Source organism: Hippichthys cyanospilos, chromosome 5, assembly GCF_059441005.1.
Source record: "Hippichthys cyanospilos isolate Australia breed blue-spotted pipefish chromosome 5, RoL_Hcya_1.0, whole genome shotgun sequence".
In the NCBI taxonomy this organism is placed as follows: Eukaryota; Metazoa; Chordata; class Actinopteri; order Syngnathiformes; family Syngnathidae; genus Hippichthys; species Hippichthys cyanospilos.
The window spans coordinates 12,318,857-12,334,797 of record NC_142373.1 but is presented as its reverse complement, the minus strand read 5'-3'; the positions used below and the strand labels follow the sequence as shown (position 1 = coordinate 12,334,797).

General features: G+C 42.6%; 1 protein-coding gene across 2 annotated transcripts in view; it reads right to left on the bottom strand.

Annotated features, from left to right (window-relative positions):
- Positions 1-1,755: 1,755 nt before the first annotated feature.
- Positions 1,756-15,941, bottom strand: part of mphosph8 (M-phase phosphoprotein 8) — a 29,077-nt gene continuing 14,891 nt past the window's right edge. The window contains exons 6-14 of one of the 2 annotated variants that reach the window (XM_088415218.1): positions 14,634-14,756; positions 14,376-14,464; positions 5,236-5,376; positions 5,065-5,151; positions 3,910-4,058; positions 3,692-3,843; positions 2,813-2,937; positions 2,651-2,734; positions 1,756-2,075 (exon numbers count right to left, since the gene is read on the bottom strand). In XM_088415218.1, the coding sequence (XP_088271344.1) occupies positions 2,034-2,075; positions 2,651-2,734; positions 2,813-2,937; positions 3,692-3,843; positions 3,910-4,058; positions 5,065-5,151; positions 5,236-5,376; positions 14,376-14,464; positions 14,634-14,756 (992 nt within the window). In that variant the 3' untranslated portion in view covers positions 1,756-2,033. Of the gene's footprint in view, positions 2,076-2,650; positions 2,735-2,812; positions 2,938-3,691; positions 3,844-3,909; positions 4,059-5,064; positions 5,152-5,235; positions 5,377-5,562; positions 8,813-9,619; positions 11,748-14,375; positions 14,465-14,633; positions 14,757-15,941 lie in introns of those variants that run through there. The other variant, XM_088415217.1, reaches the window with a different exon arrangement.

The window sequence follows — 15,941 nt, the reverse complement described above, 5'->3', positions numbered from 1 at the left end:
TCAGAGATAGCTAGTGATACAGAGGGCTCACTCGATTCATATTATGTGGTTGGGGACGTGTCACGTGACGTAAGAACGCGCCGCATCCAATGCGTTAAATGACAAATTCTTGCAATCAAATTAGTTTCTCTCAGTTTCTATATGACATTAAGTCAATTTGTCATGCAATTTATCGAGAAACACAAATAGCTCAGCGGCAGAATTCATTCGTCGGCCACCTTAACATAAAACATGCGTGGTAGCCATTTTGAACGGAGGCTGAAGATTGATACCGTAAAATAACATTTAAAAGGTGGATTCAAATTACTGTATGCAACAGCCCGATGTAAGCAATAAAAACAGATTAGGGAAAAAACTGTGACTCTTAAAAAGGCAAAATCTCGACAAAGAAAAATCTAACCCGGAAGTGCCTTGGGAAATTGGGAAATGTCGAAAGAGTGAGCGCTCTTCATTTCCGTCAACACGGCACAGTTCTATCTTGAGCCCCCACACCTTCCCAACCCTTCCTCCTCAAAACGAACGCATGCGCAAAACCCGTCATCGAGCTGGCAATTAAACTGGCCCCATTAGGAAGCTTTAACCTTGGTAATACCGAGCACATCTGCCATTTAACCTTACATTTTAACCCTATCGGCGTTGACGCGAGAGTAGAACTTATAGCTAGTGGTCAAAGTTAGGGTCCAATCAGGAGAGCGTATTCGGGGTGACAGAGTTTATCTTTCATTCTGAGGGAAACAAAAAACAACAAAAAAAAACTGACTAAAATGGAGAATGAAAATGCGTTAATTTACTCTGGGGCGACAGTAAAATTGCAAACATGTTGATGAATCGTAATAAATTGTCACAAGGGCTGAATTAGGGCTGAAATAAACAACATGGCCGACCACCAGGTGCGTTCAAGTGACCAAGCGTCGCGTGCACATTTCCATGGCGTCAGTGAAGGCAGCGGGAGGGGGCGGCTCACTGCTCAAGGAGGCTTTTGTGGTCCCACCCGTACAATTTTCAGCTCAAAGATTCTTTTTTGCCCTGTCTCTTGTTCAACAAAAATACATCAAGACCGGGAACGATCATAATTGCCTTTTTTTTTTTTTTTTAAGAGTTTTTGCATAATGGATCATAGTGAGCCAAAGGCACCGCTCCAAGTGGTGACCCCCCCCCCCCCCCCCCCCGTTTAGAAAAAGAAGTTATCAGTATTATTAATATAGGAGTCACCCCAAAACTGAAGAGGAAAAGGATGGCAGTCTGCCTTGATCGCCAGGGCTGAAAAAGAACAAAATCGACAAGAAGAGACACAAAAACAAACCACAAAACAACCCTTAAATAGGAAGGTCTCACACAATCTAAAATGTAAACTACAAGAGGAGTTCAAATTAGATCGCATAAAAACAATATTCCTCCAACAGCTGGGTTGACCAAAAACAGTGTAAACGTAATTTTAATTATTTTTTTAAATGAAACATTATGCTGCTCCTGAAGGTGTTCCCTATAACAAAAATGATATGCAGTATAATATGAAAGGAACAAATTAAAAGATAATCCGACGTCGAAAAACTCATAAAAAATACAATAAAAAATGTAAAAGCACAACAAATAAAAACAAAAAGTGGAAAAATCTTTCTAAACCAAAACCTACCATAAAATAAAAAGTGCAAAAACATTACTTTTACTTTTATAAAGTAACTGGTCCAAAAACAGTAACAAAAGACACGCCCCCCAATCCCCACCTAGCAACCTAACAATTTTACAGGGCAGAAATGACCAGAGCAGGGCAACATGTTTATTTACATCATTACATGATGTGAATATGTACAAAACTAAAAACAATGCCAACACTTCAAAGCAACAGGTCATTGGTTCATAATGTGGAGTACCTCATTATAAGAATTAGAACAAGTTTATTAGAACAACAATTCTAACATTTTTTTTTTTAGTTAGTGATGAGCATTCCAGTGCGGTTTGACTTCGATGAACTGGATAATACCAGGATAATAAAAAAAAAAATATTCCCCTTGGGGGAAGTCAAACATGACGCATCATTGGAGCTGGACTTTGTAGGCACATATGAGGAGTTTCACCTGCAAAAAAACAAGCAAACACGGACACAATTACAAGGTGTGATAAGACAACGAAAATAGGTTGACTGCTACTGCAACAGAGGCTATGCTAACAAGTTTTGTATATCCACAAATATCAATCCTGGAGCTTTTTGTGTCTCCATACGCACACACACACAAAAGGGCAATTTGGAATGCCCAATACATCTATTATGCATTTTTTTGTGACTGTGAGCGCAAATCATAGTACCCAGAAAAAAGAAAAAAAAAACATGCAGGCATGGGGAGAACATGCAAACTCCAGGCAGGATGGCTGGAGCCGTAATTGAACCAGGAAACTTTGAACTGAGAGGGGACGTGCTAACCAGTCTGCCACTGTGCTGCCCTGGCATGAATATAAATACCGCAAACATTTTGTACATTTATGGACGGATGCTCTTATGCTAACAGAAGTAATATGATAACAGCTAGCAGGCAAACAACCTGCACAGAACCAAAAAGTCAACAACCCCTGAACATTTTGGGTCTCGGATAGACGCTATATCTGTAAAGCCTACTGACCTAGGTCTTAAGCTAGCATGCTAATATCTGGTCACCTTGGCTGAGGGTGCTTCGGCTAGCCGGATGAAAAGCTTGTTGTTTCCTGCCACGGGACTGAAGGAGTAGATGAAGTGGCTGTCCTGTTCCGACACAACAAAATGGCCTCAAGTCAACGTCAGCGCACAAATGTCGGACCGTAGCACTCGCGCCGAACAGACCAGGAAGACGGGCAGCTGGAACTTGTCATTGAGCACGACGGCCTGGACGGCGCACGGGCCGCCTAGACGGGCCGAAACCTCGTTGCGGAACATGGCGTGGAAAATGAAGAGGAGGAGGCCTGTGCCTGCAGAGGAAGGACACAATGATAACAGTTAGCATGCAAACACCAAACATCTAGCATGCTTCGTGAACCCCACGCTACAAACTCTCAAACATTTCAGGTTTTGATATAGAGTTGCCATAGTGCTATTAGCCTTCTGCGCTAGGTAGAAGGCTAACATGCTAGCAGTTGTTACAACCTGCGCGGACTGACAATCTCGCTTCCCAAATTTTTTGCACTGTAATGGCCATACGCTATGGTGCCAACTGAGAATGTTAACGCGCGAGCATCTAAACATTTTTCAAGCTAAAATGCTCAAATGTAACAAGTTAGCAACCCTGATGTAGAAAGCATACGGCAAGTCTTTTACATCTCGCTGAAGTGAATCTAGTTGTATCTGATATGAAAATGGAAAAATGCTCAAATTTGTTACACTGAAATGCTAGACAGCTAACAGCTGGAATGCTAACACATCAATCGATCAGTGTATTACATCTTACCCTGAAATGAGAATGTATTAACTGCTAACATTTTCTATGCTAAAATACTTACAAGCTAACATACAACAAGAGAGCACAGGTTGCCAATAATAGTGAATGGTGAACGTTATTGAGCATCTTATATTGAAACTAATCATCTCCTGAACTAATGCTCATAGAATTGATTGTTCTATCAATGACATGGGAGATTTTTGTGGTTGACTTAGCAGAGTTAGCCAATTTTTCCACCGGCCCTACTCCCCTGCAACATTTCTGCCTAGCAACCAGCGACCTTTTACCTTCAGCTAGTGGCTGAGGCTTGTAGTTGAACTCAGTGGAGAAGTCAGGCCACTCGCACAGCCGATGGCAGGCCAAAAGGAACACTTTATCCAGGAGAACTAGCCGGTTCTCAAAGTACACCCGTACTGTGTCTTGGGCCACGTTCTCCAGCCTGGTGAGAGTTGCCGTTTGAGTACGGAGCCACGTGATGCTTCACAAGGTCCTTAATGAGACTCACGTGTTGATGTGACTTTTGATCATTTCATAAACGCCCATGCAGTTGCTTGCCATGGTCAGAGCGCTGGACTTGTGCTTGGACAGGATGTTGCAGTCGGCACCCTTCTCCAGCAGGAGGCGCACAATATCAGTGTTGCCACGCTTGCATGCCTGCAAAGGACACCCATCAAACGCATCAGAAATCTTCTACTGTATCCAGAATAGCTTTATCGGTCTGGGGATGTGTTAGACCAATTGCGTGCTAGGAGCCCTGGAATTCACCAGAAACGGATGTTTCCAAACAAACTTTCTGTCCAAATATGGCCATGGAGCTTTGGGGGTGAATCTTGTTTTGGTCATATTCAGCGCTGCAAATTAAAATGTCTGACTTTCTCTTTAAATTCACACATGGGTCATTGATACCTTTGTGCATTCTGTTATGATTGACAGAAACACCCGATTTCATGCTGAGCAGTGAAACTGGCGTCCGCAGTTGATTATGATAACATTGTCCACCCAATTTTGTAATAGTTGGCGAAATTTGCAGAGGTCCTTCCCCCTTAAATATTCACCATTGCTCGATAGGTGAAAACTATTTTTACTTTTTTTTTCATATATAATAGAAAAAAAAACACAATTGAATGAGTTTTTGGATTGGGGTTAGTTTGGGTTGAACTTGAGACTGTACTTTGTGAAAATGATTGGTTCTCAAACAGGGGTGCATGTGATCAATTCCTGCTGGTATCAACAACGTTTTTGGGAGTAGTATTACTGCTTTTCCATGCTGTGACAGTAAAAGTATGTTTCTTTTCAAATTAAGAGCAAAGTGGCTGGAACATGAAGCAATTTATTGCTAAATTAACTTATTTGCAAAACATTACAACACAGATGCACATTGTCGATAGTAACATAAAATAATTTTCAGGCAGATGGGCCGGGCAATGTTACACTATCTATATTCTGGAGTAGCAGAAAAAAAATACAGCTAGGAATGACACTACTCATGTTGTTCCAAAGGTCAATAAATCAGATATGGATGACCTACCACTGTTTTAAGCCTCTTTTTCCCTTTTAAATATCCAAATATGCCTTGCACTAGATATGGAGCACTTGGTTGAAAAAATAAAACGGGGTGCACGATTGAAAAAGGCTAAGATCAAATAAAACGAATCCTCACCTTCATCAATGCCGTTTCGCCTAAATTGTTTTGTGCATTGACGTACGCACCCCCCTCCAGCAGGATGGCCACTGTCGTCACAAAGTTCTGAAAAAGTAGAAATTGGAGAAGGGGAAAAAAAAAAAAAGATTGAACGCCAGGCCCAGTGAGGCGAAATCCCACTTTTGTTACCTTTTCGGCGGCGTGCATCAAAGCCGTGGCGCCGTTATTCTGTCGAGCGTTGACTCGGACGCCCTTCCTTATCAGCAAACGGAGGATGTCGTCCTGACCACCCGCCGCCGCTAGCATGCAGAGTGACATTCCGCTGGCGTCCTGGTATCATCATACCATATTATGAGAATAAAATCTCTGGTGTGCGGAAGAATGCAACAAGGGATGTTCCATACAACTTGTTTTCATCAAGAAACCGGTGCGAGCGCTCAACTCTGAGCAATCGCCGAAACCAAGTACCGATACTAAGTGCTGATATCATTGTAACTGAAAAAACAAAACAGGGTGTGGGATTTTCAAGACAAGGACCGTTTTATTGTACAAGCACAGGTTCTAAGTTCCTTACCATACATCATAAAAGGCATTAACTGGCGTTCACATGGTAAAGTTATACAAAAATTGAAACTCAACTTTTTAGGGCTTGATTATTACCATTAACGCTGGAAGAACATACTGAAAATGCCTGGACATAAGAGGTTATTAATTTTTTTTACCCCACGACAAATACAGTAAAAACTACAACAGGATATACAGTATTGGAAGAGATTTGTAACACATTTGTTGTGTACAAACAAAAGGAGATTGCGAGGGACATTTTTTTTCCACTTTGAATACAAAAAAGGAGGGGGGGGGCTTTTAAATCGTGGAATTTGGTTGTGTGGCAGAAGCAGTAAAATATTGGTGGTGCAAGGACAGGATCTCGAGAAAAAAAAAAAAACAACAACCCATGAAGGACTCAAGTCTGAACAGCTGTACACTTTTAACCATTTTAGTGAATATGTGAGAAACACTAAGCACATTCCTATATGAACTTCCGTCGGCGACAACTCACACGGAGTTTCAATATGCGGACTAGCTAGCTAGTTAGCAAGCTAAGAGCCAGACATAAACACACCCATTCACTGACACCCACGTCAATCTCCATCTACTAAAACCGTATTGACGCGCGCTAAAAAATACCACAGGAAAACATGGGAATGGCGATTCCAAAAGGACACAAAAGAAGCAAATTTCGACGATATCTTATTACTCGATTACTTGATGGGGCTTAATTCGAAATATGATAGCTACAGCCATCGTCAATTTAGTCCTGTATTAGAAACCCGAGGGGTAACCTGCAATCAAATTGTGAGAATTGGAGATGGAAGTTTTTTGAATCCACCAAATTTTACAAACACTGTTGTATTGTTTCTCTGCAACAAAATGCTCTAAAAGCACAACATTTGTTCTAAACAGATGCTCTATACGTTCAGTCTTAATACACATAAAAAAAAAATAATGCATCGATAATTACCATCCATATTGTGACACAGTGCTACTTATACTGGAGCCTACAACATGGGGTAGAGAATAAAGAGTAGAAATAAACATCTATTGGAAAGCTCAACTGGTTGAAAATGGTGTGATAAAATTCTCTAATATTTGGGGTTGGAACAAACGCAGAAATTAACTCATTCACTTCCAGCACAGTTAAAATTGATTTGTGACATCTACGGCCATCAGTGATGGTGAATGAGTTAATGACAATCTTGCACATTTAGTGTTTATGTAAGCACAGCCAAAGCAACAACAGTAGTGCTTTCATTTGGAACCCTTTGGTTGCCATTCATGTACCAAGACCCAGTGGATTCAATTGGTGGTCCGCAGCCACTGGTGTCCTTTGGTACACCGGGCCGCAGATAATACTGTAGAAGGGAGAAAAAAAAACAAAAAACAAACCTACTGACCGGCAATGTCTGTCGCCATCCACCCAACCCTGCTTGGCGATGAACTTCTGATTGAGAAGGTACGTTAGCACCCCGCCCCACCCCTCTTGACGATTCGTTGGCAGTCTGTGCAAAATCAGTGCTATCACGATTTAGTCCTTGGCCGAAAAAGAGCAGGGACCACAGGATGAAACCACGGCCCGATTCAGCAATTTATACATGGTCAAATGGCTGCTGTTGGAAGTTTTTCTTACATGCAAAAGGCTCTGAAAGGTATAATGCCTGTGACTTTATGCCATTTATAACACATTTTTTGGAAGTACCAAAAGTGTAAATGAGCCTTTCTGACTCTTATGATCTCTCACCTCAGTCAAAGCAAGATGTGAACCAAACCCAACGTTTTCACGTAGCGTTAAAGCTCTATTAACTACGTAGCGGCTGCAGCTATTGCATGCCACGAACACACCTGATCTGAGCATAACCGTTAAATCTGAACGTTTGTAATTGCTATATTCTTGCCGTAACAAGTGCTGACATGTTATGTAGTTTTAATTAAAGTGACAGATACACTGGACCATCCCACTCAGGATTGGATGCCGGAGTTTCTACTTCCTGATGGAGTTCTTCAATTAGTTTAGGTACTGGCGCCACGAGGCCTCGTCTCTTCATGGACTGAATGTTATTGTGGACAAAATACTTGACCTCCCGCCATGTGCGGCTACTCAAAGCTGGCTCAGCTGCCAAGCACGCATCGCAGTCCTTCTTTCCAGGCACCTTAACCAATTTGCAAAAGTCTCCAAACTGCCGGCGGACGGCCGTTTGCTCCTCGGTGCTCCACAATCTTTTGTGCCTTTTCTGGGGTTTAGCGGTAGACTGAGTGTGTTTATGCGAGGGCTTTTGCCGAGCTGGAGATGGCGGGGCCGCCTCGTTGTGGACCGTCGGAACCACCTGCGCACTCATGGAAGTCCTTGGCTGACTGGTTGGGTAGGAAGGTGCAGTGGAATGATTGAGGGCCGTTAGGGAGGACATCAACATTCCGCTCCGGTCGCTAAAGGCCGAGGAAAAGGCAGAGGAGAAGGCCGGGACCGTAGGCGGACTTGGAGAGTTCAATGTGGTGAACGTGGGAAGCATCGACGCGCCGGGAACACCGAAACCGGGAAGCATCGGAGAGTTTAAAAGATCAGGGTAAACTGGGGAAGCCATATTTGAGGTGTTTGGCGAATAGGAAGGCGGCATTGGATGGATGCTGTCAGATTCGGAGCCATATATGGGAGGCATGAGCGCATTGGTGGTGCTGAGGGGTGTGAAGGTGGGTACAACTTGAGTGTCTGTGGCGCTCAGTGCCGTGAATGTGGACACCAGTGGCTGATTGGTTTGGACGAGGTTTGCATTAGGAGAACACAAGGACATGTAACTTAAAGGCATCTCTGGGGTGTACGAATCTGGTTCTTGCGGCGGCATGCAACAGTTTGCGCTCTCTCTCAGGTGATCCGGAAGCCCCGATGATAAGCTGCAACCCGCCGCCGACGCGTCATCCAAATTCGTCTTTTGAACCTCCTTTATCGGTCTCTTTGGCTTTAAAGGTCTCCTGTTCTCTTCCACCTTGTGCTGGTTACTACGTCTACGCATAGTCTGGATGCTGTTGTGCACGTAGTTTTTCACGTCGGTCCAAGATCTGCCGGCCAGATCCGGTTCGGCGGCAATGCAGGCGTTACAGTCCTTCTTGCCGGGAACCTTCATCCTTCTTAAAAAGTCACTCATGCGATGTTTGACAGCGGCCTGCTCAAGTTCGCTCCACGGTCGCCTCTTTAGGACAGCTTTGGGTGGCTTTCCTAAAAAAAAAAAGCAAAAAATCATTATGCTTTTAAAACTTGAAAGAATAACGTGGTTGACGGAGCATGAAGAAAAAATACGTAAAAAAATGACAGAAAATGGTGAAAATGGGAGCATTTCAGACTGAAAAGTACACCATATCGTGTAATCATTTTCACATTAGCGTAATTTGACCAAGTCTCGGATCTGATACGCAGTTTCTAAACTTACAGTGATGCTAATGACGATTTATCATGTAGGCTACCAACATTACCGTCATGTCACTTTGCACTTCATGTAGGTCTACTTAGTATTATAAAACAGCAAATATTAAAGCCATTTTTTATTTAAGCATTATTAAATCATCGTCGCTATTGTTAGTTACTATTCCAAAACTCCCACTTGTATTGATTTCAGGATGATTCAAGTCAAATTCATTGCATAAAGGAGTAACAAATTCCTTACTCCATAACTTTCTGTTCCAAATTCTGGCTGCTTTTATTTGTGGTATAAGTCTATTCAATCTGTTTGCAGTATAGGAGGTTCGAATTCTTTTTGTAACTTACCATGATCTCAGGTTTTGGACAGGTGTGATACTGGTTTGGTTAACAGGTGCATGTCTGATACTGCTCACTGTGTTCCAAGGTATGTTCAGGAATTTGCGTGAACGCTCAGATGCATGGCATATTAGAGGGAATATCGTTTACGATTACAAGCTCTGGCTATCACGCAATCACGAGACAGGATATATAAATCTAAAACCACAAAATTGAAAACATGGCTTATCTTTGGCTTACCTATTAGAGTACAAAATGAAAAATGCTCACCGTTGCTGGCTGTCTTAGCTGGTACAGCCGGCCGCGCGCGGTCCAATTGAAGCAAGTGTTTGCTGGCTTCCTCCAGCTGCGATGCATTTTTAAACAAGGCGTAGCACTCCTGGACGCTCTTCCCCAGCAGCCCGGCCACTCGATCCAGCTCACTTTGGTTGAGGCTCATGAGCTGCCAGCAGCAGGCAATTTGCTCCCTGAGCACCGGTGACAAGAGCGCTTCGGGGTTCTTTACACCGCATTCCACCGCCGCCCTTCGGAAGCAGTCCAGCCCTCGAATGAAGGAGTGGCCTTCGGTCCGGGCGAAGAGGTATGGATTGCTTTTGGACACGCCGGCATCTTGGCGCTTTTCCACCAGCAGGTCCAGTGACAAAGTCATCTTTTCCGTGAGTAGGACCAGCATGTTCCTGCCAAATTGACCTTCCAGTTCCACACGAATAAAGTGCCCACAGACCTCGAGCTCCAGTTTGGTGCATTTCTTGAGTTGATCAGCCGAGGGCATAAAGCTCCAAAGCTTCTTGGTGGTGTATGTTTGCAAGAGAAGGCGGCCGATGTTGCCCACACGCGTTCTGTTGAAAAGGCAGACATCGGCCAGCGTGGCCTCACTTAGCTTCTTCCAGTTAGCCACGCTGGGATTGTGCCCGAGCTCCCGCCTGGCTTCATCCTCCTCATCGGCAATGAAGCGGTGGAGTTTGATCAGGTCCTCCGTCACGCCAAAAGTATCTACCTCCGCCATCTGAACCTGCGGTTTGGAAGACGAGGACGATGGAGACCTGCGAGAAAAGCACTCGCTCCATTTCGCGTCCACTAACTGTATGAAGGCCCGCACCTCGCCTTCTGCCAGCTGGTCTTCGGTCATGCGACTCTCACCAAAGGCTATCTCGGCAGCTCGTTTCAAAGAGTAGCCAATTTTGGACACTAAGGAAAAGGTTTTGTAGCGATTGCAGCTGGGATCAAAGCCACTGGCTTTTTTGGCGCCCTCCACCGCTAATTCAAACCTGGACGGGAGGCACATTTGGTGCAGGTAGCGCACGCTGGCGTCCAGCTCGTTAACGGCGATCATAAAGCGACCCAGCTGTCGCATCTTCTGTCCAATGTAGGCAAACTGTGACTTGTCGTGGCCATACTTGGACAACAAGGCACTTCCGTATTTGCAAATGAGCGGGTCGTGGACAATGTGCCGGGCAATGTTGTCCTGGTGCATGGTACGGATGATCTCTCTGCAACCATCGGATAAGAACTCCGACGTGGGCAAGAGGTGCGAGGTCGAACATTGTCCCGCCGTTTCCACGTTTGGAATCTCAGAAGATTTGTCTTCATCCTTCCTGGCTTTGCAGGAGTGCTCGTGCCGCCACAGCTCAGTTTTGCGATAAAAGGCAAAGCAGTGTTGGCAAGGGAGAAAGTCCCGGACACATATTTTAGGGTGCTTCACTTCTGTTTCTGAGACAACCTCCTTGTCTCCCACTTTTCGGAGACTTTTGGCACGTTGCTCATAATCGCCGTTATCGCGAATTTGGTCCAGCAAGGTCTGTCGGATTTTGGAGCCTTTGGGGAAGTGAATGGCGTGGGCCACGTCTGTTTCCTCGGCATGTTTCTTCTCCAAGTGCTTCTCCAGTTGGCTGAATGGTAATTGGCAATAGAAACAAAAATGCTTTTTACACGGTTCCTTTTCATCCTCTTCATCAGTGCTGGATTCTGTACGGACCACCTTCCTGCACGTCCGTTGACTGGACCGGGTCGGCTGTTTGGCGTCGACGGTTTTCCTCCGGCAGCACGTTGTTGTTCCGGTGTCACCTTTTGTAGTCTCCTCAGACGAAACTGAAGCTAAATTATTTGTCTTCTCACTCCAGTGAAGTTTGACGTTACCTCCCACTTGGTCGCAGTCCCTCCCATCGGACATTTTGTTGGGAACATTACAGCTCAAACTGTCCAGATTTGGCGCTTCGGACGAAAACGTTTCTGATCCTTGACGAGAACAGCATTCTGATTCATGCGCACCGTTATGAAGGTTTTCATCCATCGTGGCAGGCCTGCCCTGCTGCGGGCCATTTAGAAATTGTGACATAAAAATCCCCTCCCTCGGACTTGTCTCACCAAATGACCTCTTCTCACCCGCTGTAGTACAAGCCTGCAAGAGAACAAGTACACGTATAAGACTAGTCCCCCAAATCAAGACCTCCCAAGTCTTCGAACTGGTCTCTACCACTTCGACAATCATATGCACATGTACTCGCGATGCACCAGCACCTTGGCAATGCCCCGCAAACACTAACACCCGAAGCTCATTCAACCAGGCTCGCCCGATGTGACCAAAAGTATTTCCGACCAAGAACAACACAGCTCTAAGAATCGTCAGCAGAAAGACCACGTCACCCATTCAAGGACAAGTTAATGGCTTTATTGGATCAAGCAGCGCATCAACATGGTCCAACTGACAAGCTCGTCAATGGTTCGATGGGATGGTGACAATGAAATGGACAGAGTGAAACATTTAGGGGGTTCTTTTGACTGATTTTAGAAACTGTGTGTAAAAAAAGTAGAATTGCGAATGGATGAATGGTGCATGGCGCATGTGCTACATGATTATGATGACGTCTTATATGGTGTGTACCTGCTTCTTGTCCACTTCCTTGAGTCTTCTTTGACATCTTGTTTGCCTGAAAAGACAGACAGCGTCAAGAGCTCCTAGAGACCGCTTAAGGATGCAAATGTATTGATATGATTTGACGAATCAGCATCGAGCGTAAGCAGCTACAAACACGGTTCAAAGCTGACAGTTGGTACCATTTAAGAGTACTATCGGTCATGTTCTACAAAAATGGGAACTTCACGTTTTAGTTTGCTAAAGTATAAAGTATTGCTTGAGAAAAAGTGAATACTGCATTTTCTCTTTACAAACCTAAACATTTACCGTTTATATGACTTTGAACACAGCTGAATGGCAATGGGTTGTGTTAGCAGTTCAGGAGTGAGCGGAAGTGTAACACAGATGGGCAGCATTTCTATGAAGCCGTGTAAAGAAGAATTCAAGGAATAACAGGAACGCAAAATTAATTGTGGAATATAGTCCAATAATATAGCACCGCTAATACAGCGGAAGTTATTACACTTAATGCCATCGAGATTTAAGCAGTTCTCTGAAACGACTCATGTCTAAATGTTAGTAAAGTAAATCACAGATATGCAAAAAGCATAAGACGAAACTGGAGTAGTTTACAGATGGGCGCCATGCAACAAAGTGGTGAAGAATTTCTCAAAACTGCCCATAACTAATCATAAGGTCTGTGAATCACAGTAAATCATATAAATTTGCTGTAAAAAAAAAAAAAAAACGAACAAAAAGAAGCTCTTACCAGAGATTGTTGGAGTGAAGGCTGAATCCTGGGACAGCATCCACGGAAAAGTGACAAATTTACCCAAAACAAGTCCTGTGGGAATTGCCTTTTTGTCCGAGAGTCAGAATCAGACCTGAACTTGCTTGCGCAAACCACCATGTGCAAAGCCTTGAAAGTGAAATGGCTGAAAATCACCATTCAATGTTGTTTACACCCCCCCCCTCCCCCCCCCAAAAAAAAGAAAACTGGGAAAAAAAATACTAATAATCACCCAAAAGGCTGAACATTATTACCGCCAGATATATCCGGACAAAATGTTAAGCATGAACACACTCATACACACACCGGCAGGGCAACCAAGGTGCAAAGTGCTCAATACTGATTTCTTCAGCAGAACCTTAACATCACACATATCAGTTGCTAAAATAAGCTAAAATTGTCACTTTAGTCTGTGTGCCTCAAAGGTAAATAACTGCCACGAGGATAACATTTTATTTGTTTAAAAAATAAAAATACTAGTCATGAAAACATCCAAAATATTGGGGCAAGGACTAACAAAAATGACAAGTACCGTGTTCCATCATTTATAACAGGGTTTACATTCCAAAAAATAACCACAGTAATGGAATTTTTGTGGAAATAGCGATTGATTTTTTTTTGTTTGGGTGGGGGGGTTGTTATTTGTTAAAACATATATATATATATATATATATATATATATATATATATATATATATATATATATATATATATATATATATATATATTTTTTTTTTTGGTCTGGTATGACAGGAGTAAAAATAAAAACAGTGAAGTAACCTGCAAAAGATACAATTAAAGTCTAGTAGTAGTTTATTTTTAAATAAATTAAATTCCTTTTAATTCCTTTTTAAAAAATACAAGTAAAATACATTCGAAAGAAAAAAACATGGTCAAAAATGAAAATCCGCAATAACAGTGAAGCCACAAAAACCCAACTGTGATGTAGCAAGGGAACACTGTATTACGACAAGAAATATATAATAAAATATAAAAATGATTTAGAACTGGAATAAAAAATATATAATAGTAATGATAATAATAATAAAAGGAATCCATGCTAGCCCATTAACCCAAATATTTTAAAATAATGTTAACATAATGAATATATTTTGGGTGGGATAGAAATAACAGTAAAATACATATTTTGGGGAAAGGTAAAGCTAAACTTCCAAAAAAAAAAAAAAAGAAAAAAAAACTATTAGGAAAATGTCAAAACTGTATTAAGGGAGGGAATGCTAGATTTACCATAAAATGTGTACTGTATTAGAATATTTCCCTAAATAGTAATCTATAATTAACTTCTGAATTCAGAGCTCAAAGTCAACAACAACACGGTCAATTGAACAATCAATTGTCTTTACTCTGCTGCTAAAACTTACCTCCTGATCCAAGTTGTACTCCTCTTTGGAATTGAGCGCCAATTTCACCGCCACGTAATCTCCGTTTTTCACGGCGTCCCGCAACTTGCCTGCAAGGAGAAGATAAAAGTCATTTTCACGCCGCTACAGTATCAGCGGACATGCTAGATGGCCCTAAAGCGCTGGTTCACGATTCATTTGCTGCTCGGACAGGCGCCGCAGTGCGAAAGAGAGCGCTGGAACGCTAGCATGCAAACAGCCGCTCTTGAGAAGACTCACTGGGCGATAACGGAGGGCGGGATAGGATCTCGTCATCTCCGTTCAGGTGCTTCTGAAAGTCGTCCAGAGTCATCCAATCCAGGTTGAGATCCATTCCCAAACTCAGTGTGGCCGGACATTTGTCTGTTTATACAGATGGGAAAAGCCGGTTAACGTCAAAATCAAAAACAATCTATTTTGATCGGATCTTTTTGTAAATCGGTGAAACTTTGGAATCATGGACATCAATGCGGAACTTTGGAATCGCAGCCTTGGCGGGAATTTGACATAAATACACACCTGAATGGTCCAAAGCGGCGCAGAAACGCACGCTTAAATTGTTAAATGCCAGTACTCTGGAATGCCCTACCTTTGGAAGTTTGCGCAGCCACCTCAGTAGAAATCTTTCAATGCCGACTAAAAACACATTAATACTCGCATTTAGTTAAAGGGGCTGCAGCTTTCTTCTTCTTTTTCCCGCCCACCATTCTAGCTAGATGGTGAAAGAAGATTTGAACGCCCCCGTTTCATCTCCTGTCAAGACATCATTGCACCATATGGCACGTTTTCTGTAATCTGTATTGTGTATCTGTATTTGTCTGTATTTAATACACGCAAAATCAACTTCAACCTGTGAGCATGAAAGGGGGCTACTCCCACCTGTGGTCCCTTCTGAAGGTTTCTGATTTACTCAAATTGGGATTTTTGAGTTTTTCCTTACCCTTCTGGGAGTTTTGCGCAAGGGATGCTGTTGTGTACCTACAATGAAAAGATGTCTCTATAAGAAGTGTCGACATGACCTCTTTTCACCTGTGAAGCCCTTTGAGACTGGTGATTCAGGGCTATACAAATAAAATTGGATTGAGTGATTGAAAGGTTTGATTGATTGATTGAAGTTGGAATCTTTCATGTCATAATTAGGGGTTATAAGTCAACAAATAACAGAATATTTCATGCCTGACTTTTTTTTTTGACACTGGGAGATAATGTGAAAAACATAGCTTGGTTGTATTTTGGTCTAAAATGGGCAATGTTTTTAAAACGTGATAAATATGTCAATTACGAATCAATTCGTAATTTCAACCACTCAAAATATTCAATGGCATCAGGCCTATACAAAGGTTGTTTTTTTTTTTTTTTTCTGCACACCTCCCATTTATGGACAATAATAGCAGTATTGTGCGAAAAAGCAAGCCTAACTATGTTGTGTAGCCATGACAAACAATGCTAGTGAGAATATTTGATATCTCATTAAAGCCTCAAATTTTAATGAAACGTAAAAAAATGACAATCTTTTGACAATGGCAATAACCAATTGTTTAACTCTCA